This window comes from Puccinia triticina, chromosome 4A (genome assembly GCF_026914185.1).
Source record: "Puccinia triticina chromosome 4A, complete sequence".
Classification (NCBI taxonomy): Eukaryota; Fungi; Basidiomycota; class Pucciniomycetes; order Pucciniales; family Pucciniaceae; genus Puccinia; species Puccinia triticina.
Window position 1 is genome coordinate 2,788,477 of NC_070561.1, and position 17,050 is coordinate 2,805,526.

A 17,050-nucleotide genomic window follows, 5' to 3' on the forward strand; every position below is an offset into this window, starting at 1 on the left:
GGAACAGTGATTATGAGGGTCAGTTTGGTGGACAACTTGTTGCGGGTAGCTGGGTGACACAGAACTAAGAGAGTTTTGACGGAGAGTCAAGGACAGAGTCCGAGCACGGAGAGTCAAAGCATTAGTGTAGAAGGATAACAGTAAGAAGAACAACTAGACTATATACATGTATAATATAGGCTAAGTTGTGGGTGGATAGGTTAGAAGCATACTACAAAGGGAAATGCTAATGCACTATCTCAACACAACTATGGGATGAAAGCTAAGATTGCAGGCTACAAGTCTGTCTACTTGGTTTTTTTAAACAAAATAACACATTTTTAAAAACAGTTTGAAAAGGAAATGTGTTTTTTTACTACAAAATCTGAATTCTGTAGGGCCAATGATGTGACATTCAATGTAAGCCTCTCCTTTGGAGACACTTTGTGCCACTATGTAAGACTCTCCAAGGAGGCACAAACTTGAGGCTTAGGTAAGCTTGGTGCAGGCTGGTCATCAGTAGAGTTGTGTACTCCCCTCAATGGCTGACACAAACTAGCTGTAGAGGAACTAGTCTGTCCTTGGGCGTGATGTGCAGATTTGCGCCCGGAGGACATCATTTGAAGACTTCAAATGGAACCCTTGTGTAAATTAAGACTGGGGGAAATTACAACCTTTCATTCTAAATGGACATCTGGGAGGTCCCCAGAACCACTGGGAATTCACCCATCAAGTCTTGAGAGGAGCCAATTTAACCAATCCCCTTCCTGCTATTGGCAGATGATGGCCTGGCAAAGGGACTGGCACCCTAAACAAGTTCTGGGCCTGAGCCTCAAGCACTTGATTCTTCAGGAGGTTTTTCCACATTTATTTTGTTGAGCTCCAACAGGTCACATATTTACCAAGTTTTGATCCAAGCACCACTGCACCTGCATCCAGTGAGACAAAACCACAAATCCCGCTGGCAAGACTTGGCAACTCTTTCATGTCATTCTCCACCCTTGGTTTCCACAGTGTATGATGGATTGGCAGTTGGTACATATGTATACCAAAGAGGTTTTCAGTGATAATCTTCCAATCCTGGTCTCTTGTAAGACAAATTCACTTGAGTCATAATTGTATGCTCACAAATCCAGCTGGTTTAAATGTTTCATACAGGGTGTTCACAGTTGGCTTGCATGAAATTTTCAAGCTGAAAACAAAAAAGACTTGAAGAAGAGCAACATTTCTAAAATGGTAAATAAAACATTATCACAAAGTTTTATGATTTGATGTATTGAAATTTTGTAAATTCAGCTTTGAACACTCTATAGTGATCTTCAAAATTGAAATCATAAATGCATAGACATCACATCATGAGTCTTGAACCTGCTTACATAATCCCAGCCAAAAGTCATTCATGAATTTATTTTTCCGCAGTTACATGAAATCATTGTACTCTTGTAATGGAAAAATCAAATGTCTGTACAAGTGGAATTCTATCACTAAGAGCATTCACATTTGTTGGGTTAATTTGATGATTTTGGGCCACTTAACCCAACTGGCAATCACATTGGGCTGGGCTAACCCCTGGTCAACAAACCTCAGGTTTGATTTCAGGCTAAGGCCAGCTAAATATAGCTAGCCTTAACCTGAAATCTAGCCTCAGGCTAGGGTGGTCCTGACTTAACTAAGCCTCCTGGGACTGGGGGTGCGGAGCACCCCGATGTAAAGCATCTCCCATTCCCAATGGGAGGCTTATGAGTTATCGGCTTTTTTCCGCGTGGGAGCTTCAGGAAATTTGTGGCTTTTGGCCAACTTTTTGAATCAAATTTACATTACACAGCGCGCACTCATTGTGAGTCAGTGAGCTGAAGTACACGGGATAGCTGAGCATCTCAGCTTCAATGTAGTGTCACTTTTGTGATATCTACACGTGAAGGAGTGTTGCCCTTGCTCAGCAGTCAAGGTGGATGGATGATGGAGCTCTGTATTTAAATTGAGTCCAAATGGATCTTCTCAGAATTTGCATACACACTTCTGGCCAAACACAAAAAAATCACAAACTTCAAAGGGGGATGGAAGGAGTTTGTGAAGGGGGAAAAAGTGGTGATTGACACCAAAAGAAAGAGAAAAATCAGGCCTTTAATCTGGCACCACAGGCAATAGGAATACACAAGGAGAAGACCCCTGAAAGGGGAGCGGGAAAAAACTCCCACCAAAACACTGAAAGCTCTCAAGCCAAATTCTTGGCTTTACCTGAAAGTCCCTCCTTTGGAGTTTGCGCTTTGCGCAAGGGCACTTTGCGCCAGCTCAGGCTGTACCAGGGCCCTCTGAAGCAAGGGACTTGTGATAAGTCAGGGGTGGTCTGTGGCTCATTTCAGGTCACTTTAGCATGAAACTGACCTAAGGCTGTAACCCAAACTGGCCTCCCTGGGGCATTTCACGGGGTGTGACCCCGGGGTTCAGATATTGGGATTTGATTTCAGTGCCCTGGGTGTACCCGGGGCATTGAGAGGCTCAGGGGGGAGGGAGAACGTATAAATTTAATTGGTTCAATTGGCCATTTTAGAGACAAATCATCATTTTTTACGTTACTTGGCATGATCTACATGTGGCTACATCACAGTTGGACAGAGGAGCAGACAACAAAATCAAAAGCAAGAAAAACTCGGGGTAAAACAAGGAAAACAAAAGTGAGGAGGAGGAGAAACAGTAAGACAGTCAATGAAATGATGATTGTGGAGCTTAATTTCATTCTTCCAGGAATTGATACCATTCCTGGAAGGACAAGATCTTCTCAACAGTATCAGGCTTGAGGGCATAGCGCTGCCAAGAGAGTATGCAGCGGCCTTTGGAGAAAACTTGTTTGGATGCAGCACTGGTAGCTGGAATAGCTAAAAACCAACGGGCCATCTTGGATAAGATGGGGAAGCTGTTGTGACAACCAGCCCAGTAAGTTAGAATATCAACGCTGTTGGTTTCAACATCTTCTTTCAAATATTTCTTTATCTCCGATTCAACATCATCAATCTCCGTGCTGGTTTGGTACAATGAAGCCGCAAAAAAACCAACAGAGGCTGATTTTCTTTGGTTTGTTTTGCTCCCTTCCTCCGCGCTTTCTCCTTTGCTGGTCTTGATACTATTGGCAAAGTCTTGAGCAACTTGAGTAAACTGAGTTACTATTTGATCGACCGACATTGCGATGTAGTTCTCCATGATGAAGGAGATGTTATTATTCCAGAAACTAGCTTTGAACTGAGGATCAAGTATCATTGCACTGATGTGGACAGGTTTTTGAAGTGCTTCATGGAGATACTGATTGATTTTTCCAATCATTTGGGTAGCAGGAACAACACCTTGAGCATGATCAGAGAGACCTCGTCGGACGGTGTGAAGGTGTTTCATTAAAGCAATGTAAACTGGGAGAGCAGTATTAAAGGTGGGGCACTTGGATGCACAGAGCATCTCGGTGGCCTTGGAGAGTGGCTCAAGCAAATCCATGATCTTGTTTGCTTGGTCCCATTTGGCAGGCGATAAGACATATGGCTGAGTTTCAGAATTCTCTCGGCAAAAGTGGTCACATGATGGCTGAAGGAGGATTGCACGCCTGAAAATATGGAAGGTGGAATTCCATCGAGTTGCAACATCAATTTCTAAGCACTTGATGTTCGTATCTTGAAGCTTGGGTTGAACAAAGTTTAAGACTTTTTCAAATCACTCACGTTGTTGAGGCAAAAATCGTACAAAGGTACTCAAGCCATGTACCCGCTTGAGTACTGAGTTCGCATCAACTTTGGCTCAATTGTTTGCGGAGCTATCAGCTGATGGTTTTGGGGTGGTTGGACCACCCACGTCAGTCGTTGATAGTGGCTTTCCATCGCTGTTGACTTCAAGGCATCCAAGGACAGAGAGTCCTGCCTTTGCTGCAAGATTCATGACATGGGCAATACACCCAAGAAGGTGCTGATGCTGGTTGAAGCCGGGAAGTTGAAGCTGAAGTTCCCAAGCCATTTTGTTGTTCATTGTTGCATTATTGGCCGTGATAGTGTGGATTTTTCCCAAGGCAGCCAAAATTATGAAGTACATCATAGAACAGGTTGGCAAAATTCTTGCCAGTGTGACTCCCTGAAAACAAAAGTGTTAATTTAATCAGTTTTCCGTATAACTGAAACCAAATCAAAAAAAAATAAAAAACCAACACGACAGACCTTGAACATGGGGCATGGCAAGCATCAAGTCTTTCATCTTGAAATCCTCGGTAATGAAGTGCACCGTCACTGACATGAAAGCTGTGCAGTTTGGTGCAGTCCACGCATCTTGAGTGAAGCTTATTGAATCTTGTTTTGCAAGATATTCAAGCTTCATCGCCTCTTGCTGTTGAAAGTATACCCTGGAGAGGTGTCTAGTAATACCCCAGCGGCAAGTATTATTGATGAGAGGCATAGCCCTTTCGTTGATAAGACAAAATAGATCCCAAAACAACTTTCACTCAACAATGGCAAACGGTAGATCACACTGCACAACAAATCTCAGAAGGGCATTGTTCAATGATTCAGTGTTGAGCTCAACCTGGAAAGCAAATCAATGCTTCATTAGCTTAGAAATACGCAAAATGAATATGAGGATAGAAAAAGTACTTACTTTTGGGTTCACAGCACCTTTCTTGGCCCATTTTCTCATGTTGACCTGGGTCTTCATCTTTTCACTAATCTTTGGATCAACAAGCTGATGGATTTGAAGTAAGTGGCAGTGGAAGGTTTTAGTACTTCCACTTTTTTCCTTCTTCAACGTAGCGCCACAAGCTTTACCACCCTTTTTAACAACCTTACAAACAGCCTGAGTACCGTCCTTGGATACTTCAAAGTGATTCCACACCCAACTTTGCCTAAGCCCAACATTTTTAGAAGAATCCTCCCAGTTGCTATTGTCATTGTCAATTTTGATTAGGATTGATGGTATGGATGGTATGGACACAGAGGATGAAGGAGCCTTGTTTCTTGGATGTTTGGGCTGAGTTTTACCCAAATCAGTGGATGGTTGCTTCATTTTAAGGTGATGTTGAGAACTAAGACTAGATCAAGTATTAAATATTAACTATAGTGGGACTCGGAGGAATAGGGAAGGCAAGTCGAGGACTCGAGACAGATGACACTTTTGTCTTGTCAAAGCAGACAAGTTAAATACATTTGACCAATGCCCATGGGAAAAACCTCAGTCGGGTGAAACATGAGGAATAGAAAATCTATTTAAGACTAGATTTTGCTTGACGTTCAAATCATAGAAAATGCACGATACTACCTAACATTGCAATGTGAAATTCCATGCCATGAAGGCCAGCAACGAGCCGGTGCAACACGACCTATGTAACCTCCGAACAGCCAGTGTTAGACTGGGCTCGCGCGTGCACGCGAACCCAGTCGTGGGCTGAGTATCCCCGCAAAATGTCTTGAATCCTGCTCGCTCTGAAACCCGCTTCACCATCGTCCACCTGTCACCCCACACCGCGCCTACACTCCAAACCTGGCGCCTGAGCTCCAAACCTCTGTCCGCAAAAAAAACGAAGTCATCACGTAAAGTTGCATGCAACGGCAAGGATCACCCACCGGTGTCCAATTATACGACTCATCTATCAGGGTCATCGCACTCCAATCACCCCGTTCCACACCGCACCAAAAATATATACTTGTTCCTCCTTTTGTATTGCCAAACTCTAGGTCTAGGCTTTATATCCTGAATCAAACAGATTATTACCATTTTCGTTTTGTGATGCGCACATGTATTTGAATTATAAAATTTGTGATGATCACAAGCGGAAAAAAAACAGGGATAACGAAAAGAACAAAACTAATAAGCTGGATTTATTATTAAATTTCGCCAGGCTGGCCATTGTCTTCATCAGGCAATCTGTGTTCCGAGGGATTTGCGGTGTTGTTTGCTTCTTCATCCAGAGATTCTCCATCTGAGTCTTGATCATTGAGGACAGTTTCTTCTAATAGCAGATCCACACTATCTTCAATGAAGTCTTTCACAGTGCTTTGTTGGAGGAATTGAACCAGTGCAAACCACTCATCGGGTAAGATGCTGCGATTCACAAAGCCTAGCAATAGGATTTCGTTAACTGATTGGTGCCACGATAGGAGCAAATTTTCGTGCTCCTTCTGGACGGATTCCAACTCATCGCCGACAATTTTCCTGCTTTGATAGGTCACCTCGCCAAACAAATTTTCCAAATTAGATTTGAGCTTCTCGTTAACGGTATCTGAGTGCAAGAAAGCTGTCATGTCAGACCAATCAACTGCCACATTTTAAGGGCCAAAAGCGACAGATCAAAGGCTTACTAAAAACACACTGATCGATGCAAAGTTTCAGCTGATTGCGATGATGGATCCCCCAAGACAAACATCGTCGCAGCTCATTTGTCAGTTGTACCAGCTCCTCCTTTGCACGATCCAATCGCAAAACAGCGTGAATTCCAGATCGCACGGTAGGATTCACGGCCCAAGGTTCTTTGCACATGCACATCGATCCATCGTTCCAAAAGGGGTCGTCAAGTGGAAGCTTGATGAAATCATCGTATCCAATAGCTTTGTTTTCGGGCCGACTCAGCTCATCAGGAGCGTGGTTTTTGAGATAATCTATTCGACGATCGCAAAATATCTTCAGGAACCTGGTTGCAGTCTTCTTGCGACGCGCAAGTGCGTCAAAAATCTTTTCTTTCAAGACTGTACCCAGCCGCTGACCACGAGACTTTGAATCGCGCAGCGGTTGCGTCTCCCCTTGAATCTGTACGGCACATTTGTAGAGAGCAGTTTTCGCGCTCCAAAGCAAGGCCAGCCTCCTTTCTTTTTCAGCTAAGATGAGAAAAAGGATAAATCATTAAAATAACATAATTTTGAGGAATGTGGTCACTAACGATTCCGATCAATTCCTGGCTCGGCTGAGAAAAACGACCCCAGGTTTTCCGATTCTTTGTCTTGCTGTTTCCTCAATTCTCGTATTTGCTCCAAAGTTTTCAGTGCGTGCTCTGCTTCCGCGTTGGGTGGAGGATTTTCCAAGTGAGCAACAAGTGATTCGCTTGAAAAAGTTCTTTCAGTCAGTGACTCAATACATAACAAGACCGAGTCAAAACAATGTACGCTAAGCTTTTGAGGGCTTCTCCTCTTTCAACAAACTGTGCTTGTTCCTCTAATTGAGCTCGTTCGTTCTGGCTTCTATTGAGTTCAAAGAGTCTCTGGTTTTGCCATTGAGCCCGAAAAAAATCTACAGTAAAGTATTCTACGGAGTCATGGGGATTTTTTTCACACAACAGCTTTTGGATAACGCCCTCGGATTCCATCTTAGTAGCAATTGCATGAGTAAATTTCCTTTTCAACACCAGTACTGGTGAAAAAATAACACAAAATAAGTAGATAATACATAGAACGATAGGATGAGATTTCAAATCAGAACCCACAAAGATTTTCTATTCCCCGCATATTGCGGAAAAAAGTCCGGTGGCTGAGAGAACCAAAACGACGATTCCTTGTTACGTGACGGAGGGGACCTACAAGAGGGGAGTAGTCGGACCAAAGACGCTCCAAGCCCTCGCCATCAGTCAAACCCCACCCTTCATTATACCGTGGGTTAAATTCTAGCTGACATGGCCAATCATGAACGTATGAGTGAAAAACTGCTGTTGCAAAGGACATTCGCGGCAGTTGATTGCTGAGGAGACCACGGGCTTTAAAAAATTTCTCAAGTGTGCACCCAATATCGTATAGTACACCGAGTTGAACGTTTGGATTGATATCATCGAAAAGCTGTTTTAATATAGACATCGGTAGACCACGTCCTTCCCCTGTTTTGTGAATATTGCAGAATAAGATGACTGAGTCGTGACGGCAGCAGCATCCAAAAAGCCCAGTATCGTCACAACCTTTCCAAGAGCTCGCGTTTCGACGGTCATCGGCGGCTTTGTGCTGTTGTGTGCAGTTGTCTTTCTAAATAGATGAAGATCGTGGCAAATGTGTTAGTTACAACCAGTGGACTACACAAGCTGGATGGAAAAGCATACCGCTTTTTGAGATACTCGCTTAGCAATCTCAGCTTCACGTATCTCAACATTAGAAGTTTCAATATCTTCAGGAGGAATAAAAAAAGTTTGATTTTTGATTTCAACATAGTTCTTGGAGGCACGTTCGTGGTGACGGTGCTGGAAATTGCCATCGAGGCATATGAAAACTTTGTTTGTATCAGATGACTGAGTCGAAACATTATTGTTATTGTTCGGCCGGGCTGAATCATCCTCTGAGGTTACCGCATCATTGACAGGAAGCGTAACACCAAAACAAGCCGGACAAGATCGCTGCGCCAATATATCTTGCTTGTTGGTTGATGTGACGGTGTGAACTAGATTGCGCTGCATGCTCTTCAGATTACGGTACACATCAATTGATGCTGCTAAGTTTCGTCGGAGCTCTCGGGGCTATAAAGTGCCAGACAGGATGAAACTTAGAGGAACAAACCATGAAAAGAGTAATTTGCTTACCTTGGATGATGTCTTGACAGAAAGTCTCATTGAAATGGATTCATTCCATCGTTGTAAAGCCTTACAAAAGGAAGTTGTCTGTACATTACAGAAGTTCCAGAGCAAGTCGTAAAAATTGAGTAGCCGAAGGGAGAAAGCTGTCTGAGGGAAAATGGGAGTCGATGATAAATATCCATTTGCAAGTAAACGGACTGGATCTGGGGTGCAAGAGCAGAACACAAATTTTGCCCGCTTTTGGCCTAAAAACACAACCACACAATCAGCTGAGAGGCAATAGGAAATTTCTCCAGATAATAATTCCCTACCCATAAAGTCAATCAGGTCCACATCGCGAGGCTTGTACTGATCTGGCGTGCAGTTACAAACAAGCGATGAAAAATCGTCAAACGCACATGGAAGCGTCCAATTCAAGGTCTGTTTCTTCAAGTAGAGATACACAGGGAACAAAGCTCCCATTAAATCAATCCAATTACGATTTTTTTGCTGCTGAATGAGCTGTTGGTGAAGGGATCGAATGCGAGCGAGGGAAGCGGCTTCTTCTTCATTCATGATCACATCATTATCTTCCCAGGGTGAGTTCTTGCTGAATCCTAGTGGGTTTTGGTCATCTGTTTCTTGTTCAACTTCGGGGCGAGATGCTGATTCCTCTACGTTTTGATCTTGATTGGTTGCGCCATTAATGTTTCGACTGGGACGGTTGCTGACCTCTGCCTTGACTCTTTTCAGACAATCAAGTCGAGCTTTTCTTTGCGTGCGTGTTTCGGTTACTGAGAGTTGAGAGCGGTAATGAAACTTGTAAAAATCAGTTCGGGTCTTTCTGGGCGGCATTCGGAGATTGTTCAGATCAGGAGTTGATTGAAGTTTTGGATGGATAAGCGATGAAGATGAGGTTTCAAGAAAAGCAGGTCGAGACGTATGTTCCGGGACAATTACATGAAAGCACCAAGAAGCACTAAATTTTCAACGGTGCATACCCTACCGCTGCAAACTTGATAGGACAAGACCTTAGATTCTACACAGCTGGTTTTCACGTACACACTATGGAAAATAACTTCATTTCTTATGTTATAATGTTGTACCTTCAAATTGATTCACTTTCTTGTGACTTGACCTCTCCAAAACACACATTTATGAGTATTAGTGGTAGTTTATCCCAGTCCAACCCCAATAAAATAACTCTGTGAATCTACACATGGGCTTCATGAAGTAGTTTTGAAACACTATTTGGAGATAATTTATATCAGGATGTATGTTTAAACTGGTTTGTCTGATGGATGTGTACATGTGTTTTTGGAAAACTTTACACACATCCAGTATTCAGGAAATCTTTATTTCAGTTATAATCAATGCTTTTTCTTGGTTCCAAAGCATGGGAATTGATTGCATAAGGATTATAGACAAATTATAGCTGCTTTGGAACAATTACTCCAGCTTGGTAACCCATACCAATATATATGTGCCCATGGAAATATCTGTGCTTTTCCAATGTTCACAATTTCCAGTAGCCAATTGTTATTTCACTTATGCTCAACAATTTTTCTTTATTCCAAACATTCCAAAACAAAATATCTTTGTGCAAAAAGTTTATGGAAAATCATATACAATTTGGAGACATCAATCTAGCTATGGTAGGCCGACAACAACATGGGCCAACTGATGTATGTATGTGTGTTTTGGAAAACTCAAATTCCAGGAGTCAATCATTATTCCAGTTATACTCAATGATTCTTCTGAATTCAAAAGCATAGCAAATTTTCTCGCCGTTTTTATGGGGAGATGATAAATTACGTACCGTCAAGCTAGCTGGGGTATACAAGAACCAACCCCAAGATGTGGCCTAGCAAGCACTGGAACCCTTGCTTGACACAGATTAACAATGATCATAGCTAATTTGGTTTCTGGTAGAGTAATCTCACAAAAATTGTATCAGATTGAATACATATTGGCATACAAATTATACAAAAATAAAATTTCAAATAATGACTCCAATTAATTCCTTTTTTAACATAAAAGCTTGTATTATATTGAGCTGGGAGAAATTGCTACTAATACTCATAAATCTTTATTAATGTGGAGGAGGGAGTCAAGTTAAAAAAATACCATCAACATGAAGATACAAAATTTTACAATATGAACCTATTTTAAGTAGTGTCTATTCAACAAAGAAGCAATGTAGCATTGGATACCTGTCATATATATTGTGTCCAGGGCAAATACTATCAAAAATGATAACTCTGGTTTCTGAAGGAGAAATTTGATGAGAATTTTATCAAAACCAAGATATGTCCCTAGTTCTCATTTCTATATGTTTTGAATAGGTTTGACTTGTAAATTCCATGATATAATATTGGATCTTCTGTGGTATGGTGTTTATATTACTAATAATTATAATTCTGGATTCCAACATGAGTCATTGTCACCAGTTTTTGCCATCTGTGTGTGCTAGTGCACATCTGGTAATTCACAGCTAATGAAGAACAGGTTAGCTGTTAGTATAATTACATTTTATGTTAGTATAGCAGGCTTCCAGTTCAATATTGGAAATATATAGTATTTACTATTAAGAATCATAATTTGGGTTTATGAAAGTGTAAATTTGTGAAAGTGCTTTGGAAATTTACATATCTTGAAATAATTGTGCTTCTTTTCAGAGTGTTCAGATTATTAAAGTTGAGGCCTCTGGTGTTCAGGCCATATTTATCATCACTTTGGCAAACATCATTGCTTCCCCTTGTATTCAAATTTATTCTTACATCACTCATAATGCAAATTCATTCCTTTCTGGCTAATAATGTGCAAAAATACATGGCCAGACCATTACATCCCAATATTTATTTTGAGTTGATTGCATTCAAGGGAAACATAAACTAAGTAATGTGGATTTGTGCATAACATTAATCCAATTTGATAGGCAGACAGTTTTACCATAAGGGAAATGGTGACAGAGCAACTTGGATATTTATTTGACTTTGAAGGATGTATATTTGGTAATAATAGTAGGTTGAAGAAATAGAATTGTATTGGAAAGTACTTATTTTGAATAAGGCAGATTGCAAACCTTGGAATGAAGCATCTCCAAGTCAAGCATTTGTCTATGTATCCGCAGTTGTTGGTAGTTCAGCCTTTGATGGAAAAACTGATGTCAATCAATGACTTGCAATTTCAAGTTTGTTATCGGCCTAGTTTAATGTTCATTATATAAGTTTAACATTGTTGACATTGTTTCTCTACACGAGGGAAGGAGAACTACTTTCCACACAGAGAAATCAAAACAAAACTTCTTCTACTCGTTGTCATCTTCGCCATACACTTCTTCATCATCTCCTTTGTCTTCGGTGTTTCCTCCTTGATCCTCACCATCATTTCCATCCTCCTCTTCCTCATTGATTTCAGAGGCCTTGCGCTTCTTTCCGCCAGTTTGTTTGGGAGGTGTGTCGAATCGATGTTTTGCTAAAGTTATCCAGTTGTTTTTTAGGCCACGCAGGACCAACCAGGTCACCTTGATAGGCATATTCTTGATTGGAACGTTGAGAAGATGTTCCGATGTGAGGCCGACAGTGTTTTCTTTCACGACGAGTTTGCGGTTGAAGTTGGCAAGTTGAAAAGCGGTATTGGTTCCTGGCCAACCGCGTGTATCTTTCTTCTTGCTGTTAGTCTGAACCTCCTCTAAAGAAAAGAATGAAACACTTAATCAAACAGACTTTGGAAGTCTTAACAATCTGCACGTAAGAGAACACTTACCGTATATTTCACGGAGCTTGCAACAGATGTATTTGTGGTTGAGCGCTAAGCTACCTAAATCGTGCCAGTAAATGATCAAAATGGGTCCTGAGGCGTTAAACAGAGTTAAAAGAAAATTCAGAGCATAAAACAGACCCTGGCAAACATCCTGATTCTTGAAAGCCAACCGGTTGAGTTTTGTTTTCTTGCTTCGGGGCTGACTGGCAACCTGAAGAGCCGATCCAGAAGCAAGAGGCCTAGCAGGTTTCTTCTGTTTCTTTTTTATATTCGTCTTCTGTCCAGCTGTCCAGATCGCAAACTCACGCATTGGATCACCTTCATCAATAAGACCTTTCAGAAAATCGTCACCGTGTATGCTTCCGCCTTGGAAGAAAAAGGGATTCTGATGATCTTGCCCAGCAAGGACGAGGAATCCCTCCATACCAAACAAGTCGCTGAACTCCTTCAGCTAATCAGAGGAAAAAGCATTAATTTTGAGTTTTTCTCAAGGATAGATGCTGAATTGAGACTCACTTGCTGCTGGACCCCTTTGGCCCAAGACCTAGTCTCCGCTCGCAGTTTCTCACTTGATTTGAATATCTTATTGAAAATCCCTCGCTCGGCGGTGTCTGAAGTGTTGGTCGCATCTGCTTGGCTGTTGGTTTCTTGGATCTCGTTTGGGTTGTTTGTGCTTGTAGCCTGCTTGTACAACTTGGAGACTTCTTTGTTCCGCTGGCCAATATTGTTCTCGGCTGGAAAAGATGCAAAACTGAGTCTATGTGAACTGAAAAACAGAAAATCATGGAAGTATTGGATTGTGCTTACTGTTGTGTAAAGCCTCCTGCGCATCTGGGTTGTTTTTCCGGAAACTATCCCAACAGCTTTCCTGTTGACGGGTGCGGCGCTGACCAAGGTACTTGGTTAATAATGCGAACGGCCGGCTGTACTTGAGCGAAAGCAAATGCTGTTTTTTCTGATATTCGAAGTAGATATTTTCGGCCTCGGTTTTGATTGCTTGGTTGAGTTTTTTGTACTTTATGTGAGTGTGTTGGAGTTCGCGGAGCTCTCGCAAGGTTTTCTTTTTGTATTTTTCCATTTCTTCGTCGGGTGTCAAGGCCTCCTGAGTTTTTGTCACAGCTGGGTTGTTCAACGCGGAGCCAATAGTAGCTGGACTGATTGGGGGGGGACTGAAGCGAAGGGCGAAGAGATGGGTCAACGAAGTCGTCAGAATCATCCGGCAGCGCAGTCGAGAGTGTTTTTCGAGGAGCGTTCATGGTAGGGTTGGGTGGGATTTGAGAGGGCCTGGAGGTTATACGCGCAAGGAAGGGATGATTTGATTCCATTTTTGAGCCTATTTGATGATCCTGAATGACGAGCCGTACGAGAAGTTACAACGTGATCTTGAGTGATGACTTTGTTTTTTTTGCGGACAGAGGTTTGGAGCTCAGGCGCCAGGTTTGGAGTGTAGGCGCGGTGTGGGGTGACAGGTGGACGATGGACTTGTAAAAGTCGCGCGGGATTGAAGCGGGTTTCAGAGCGAGCAGGATTCAAGACATTTTGCGGGGATACTCAGCCCACGACTGGGTTCGCGTGCACGCGCGAGCCCAGTCTAACACTGGCTGTTCGGAGGTTACATAGGTCTGCAACACATCTCCTTTTTTGGGGGGGGGGTATTCACCCGGGGCATGCTCCGAACCCCGCTTTTCACGGGGTCTGTGCTTCGGGATGAGGTCCTCACCCCGTCCCGAACCCCGGGTTACAGCCTTAAACTGACCTATCAAATGTGTTTTCCCCCTTGAAGGCAACCTCAGCCAGCTAACCTGCCCATAAACCTGGGCATATTTATAATTTGACCCAAAAATCTAGCAAACAAATGTGAATGCTCTAACCCAATCAGACATGCATGCAAGCTGACATAGATTTGGCAAACCCAGTCTAGAAAATCTCAGTGACATGTCTCTTCTTCCCAATAAACACCACCACATAAATGTGTGGGTCAGACAAGACATCCTTTGTGTTGGAATGTGATCCAATCGAGATATCAGTGGGTTTTTAACTGAACATTCATTATTCCATTGACAGACTTCATAAAAATGAGAATCAATAATGATAGTATATTATGAGATAAAGGAAAAATAAACTCAATCAATGATAACTAAACAAGAATGTAGGTTGATTCAAGAAGAACAAAGAAATGTTGATATATAACTACATTTAAGCTAGAATTTTCAAAAACCATCCTGAGTGAGTCGGCCAACGAGTCATCAAAAAAAGAGAATTTTTTAACGTTCAAGATGGAAGTGTATACGCGTTCGGTGAGAAAAGATGAACTACCCGGCGGGTTGACAAGAAGAGTGAAGGTTTGTCCATCGAGTTGTCGGGAGAGACGGTTGATTGATTTTTGTGTTTGAGGGGAAGAGGCGAGGTTAATTTCTCCATTTGGATGGATGCCGATCGATGAGAACTACGACGGCCTCTGCGGAAGACCCGTCATCCTCCGGATCACTGCTCGTACTGGGACAGCTTCCCCCACTACTACTTCCGTTACCAATCTGATATAGGCTCTCGGTTTCATCCATGAACACGCTCGGAGTTGTAGGCGATTTGAGGGTATTGTATGCCGGCCGTTTCCGTCCGAAATTCAGAATCGAATGTTTGTGTTCGAGCTCATGGTCGAATTTGGCTTCGACCTCTTCTTCGACCTCAAGGATCGGTGACAGCCTCCGGTCGCCAATCAGAGGAGACTCTAAATCCATCTCGATTCTTTCATATTCTTCTGGTGTCCTCCGGTGTCCCCGTCTGCTTCCAAGACCAAATCTCCATAGTATCAATCGACCGGCGGAGAATCGTCGGACTTCACTACTTTGACATGAATGAGACCAGCTTCGATCAACCCCCGGCTTGGCTATTTGTTTCTTCCATACCATCCAACCAACACTTCCACCGATAAATCCACAGAACAGCATCAAACTGAAGAACGGTTGATAGACCATTACACGAATCTTAAGGAACAACTTGGCATCGCCTTGATGCCATGAAGATGCGCCCAAGTGTCGGAAGAGCGGGGTGGCAACCCTCCCGTTTAGCCGATGCTGCCGTTCAGCAAGGACCCGAAGTTGAGTTGAGCGATGATCGGCAGGAAAATGGAGATGTTCGGTTGATAGAAACATGGGGCCAGTGGACAGCATGATATCGAAATAGGGGACTCCGAACCAGGTGTGATCGTAGTATTTGAGACTCTTGATCAGTTGTTCGAGGAAAGGGTGTTTCGCCTGGGCCATCATGAATCCGTTCGAGACGCCGACGGGGGAGGCATTGATGTTGACGATCGGAAACCGTCGAAGTGGTCCGAGCGAGCGTCGACACTCGAGATCCATATCCAAGAAAATCCCGCCGTAGTGGTGTAAAACAAAATATCTTAGCGCGTCTGCGCGTTGGATTGTGTGCCGGTAATCAAGAAAGTCGCGTAGAAAGAATGAGTAATGTTTCCGCATGAATTCTTCCGCTGATTGATCGTCCCAGAAATGGTGGGTGAAGTTAGCTGATTCGGGATGAAGTCTGTGCAATCACAAGAAGAAAAAAGTGTTCGATTGGATTACAGGGGTTATGTCAGCTTTTGAATGATGTTGTTGCGAGTGACTGGGTAGAAGAAATGTAACCAATGGCAGCAACTGACGCGAGACAGCTATTCCGACTGGCCGTCCAAGTTTTGGGCATCAGACGGCGGTCCATGCCTAGAAGAATGTGATGGAGAATCGGGGGTACTAAGTCGAGTTCATCAGGCTCAGAATAACTGACACCACCGCCGTATCTTTCATCGGGTAATCTTGCCAAGCTTCCATCACTGAGCCGTAACAGACTGGAATCCGGGGCAGGCCAACTGCCGTTAGCGGATCGAGGAGGCCATTTGACACTCCATTGTTCAACTGGATATTTTTCAAACGTCGGATCTAAGCCGTCCTTGCCAATACTGAGTGAGAGACTTGATGAGTATGTTGACCAGAGTGGATAGACCAACAAAATCCTCGCCAGTAAGAAGATATGCTGCCAGAAAATTATAACGAGGATCGAGATGGCAATGATGAGTGCCCAAAACCTCCGGGATGTAGGAAGTTTCCACATTGATCGAATGTCTTGGCAAGGTGTTTTTGATGTGTCGGATAGAGTGGCCGAGTTGGGTTGACGGGAGGGTTGAGAATAGAGGGATATGTTGACCAGGTTACTGGCGATTTGCGCGGTAAATCTGGTGGGTTGGAGCAAAACAGAGATGTCAGCGAATGACCTGACGCCATGTTGAGTCCAGGGGAAGGACAGCGAGCAAGCACGCGTAGAGAGAGTGCTATCGTACAGGCAGAAAGTGAATGGATGTGATGGATGACTAATTATTGGCTCAAGCCATTGGAAACAAGTACTGCATTACAAAACAGTTGTACAGCTGATTGAACGTGAGACGGAGTGCTTGCTACACTGCTCACGCTGTACAGGTAGCCTATAGGCAGTATGATATCGAGGTTGGCAGGAGGCTTGCACGGCTGTCTGGGGGATTGTTTTGGATTGGGAATATGTAAGGGGCGTTCTTGCTGGTTATTTTGTCGATCGGACAGTGTGCACTTGGTTGGGTAAGCACAACGACTGTTGTGATATGACCGGCGTGAAGTGTTGGGAAGATCGCGGCAACGAAGTTGTTGTAATGCGGGAAAGCCGGCACAGAGGGGGGAATGGATACGGAAGAAATCAAAGATTCTTCTTTCAAGTGACCACTTGCTTGAGAGTGGGAGAGGTATGTCAGTTTGACAATTACATACTGAATTGAGCTGAGTTTAGGCTGAGTTCTGGATCTAC

General features: G+C 43.1%; 1 protein-coding gene across 1 annotated transcript; it reads right to left on the reverse strand.

The window, feature by feature from the left end:
• Nucleotides 1-14,634: 14,634 nt before the first annotated feature.
• On the reverse strand, nucleotides 14,635-16,330 carry PtA15_4A344 (uncharacterized protein; the record flags this gene model as incomplete). The annotated part of the gene is made up of 2 exons (XM_053168219.1): nucleotides 14,635-15,766; nucleotides 15,885-16,330. 2 exons carry the CDS (start codon nucleotides 16,328-16,330, stop codon nucleotides 14,635-14,637), a joined length of 1,578 nt encoding a protein of 525 aa, XP_053019450.1.
• Between the last annotated feature and the right edge of the window lie 720 nt (nucleotides 16,331-17,050).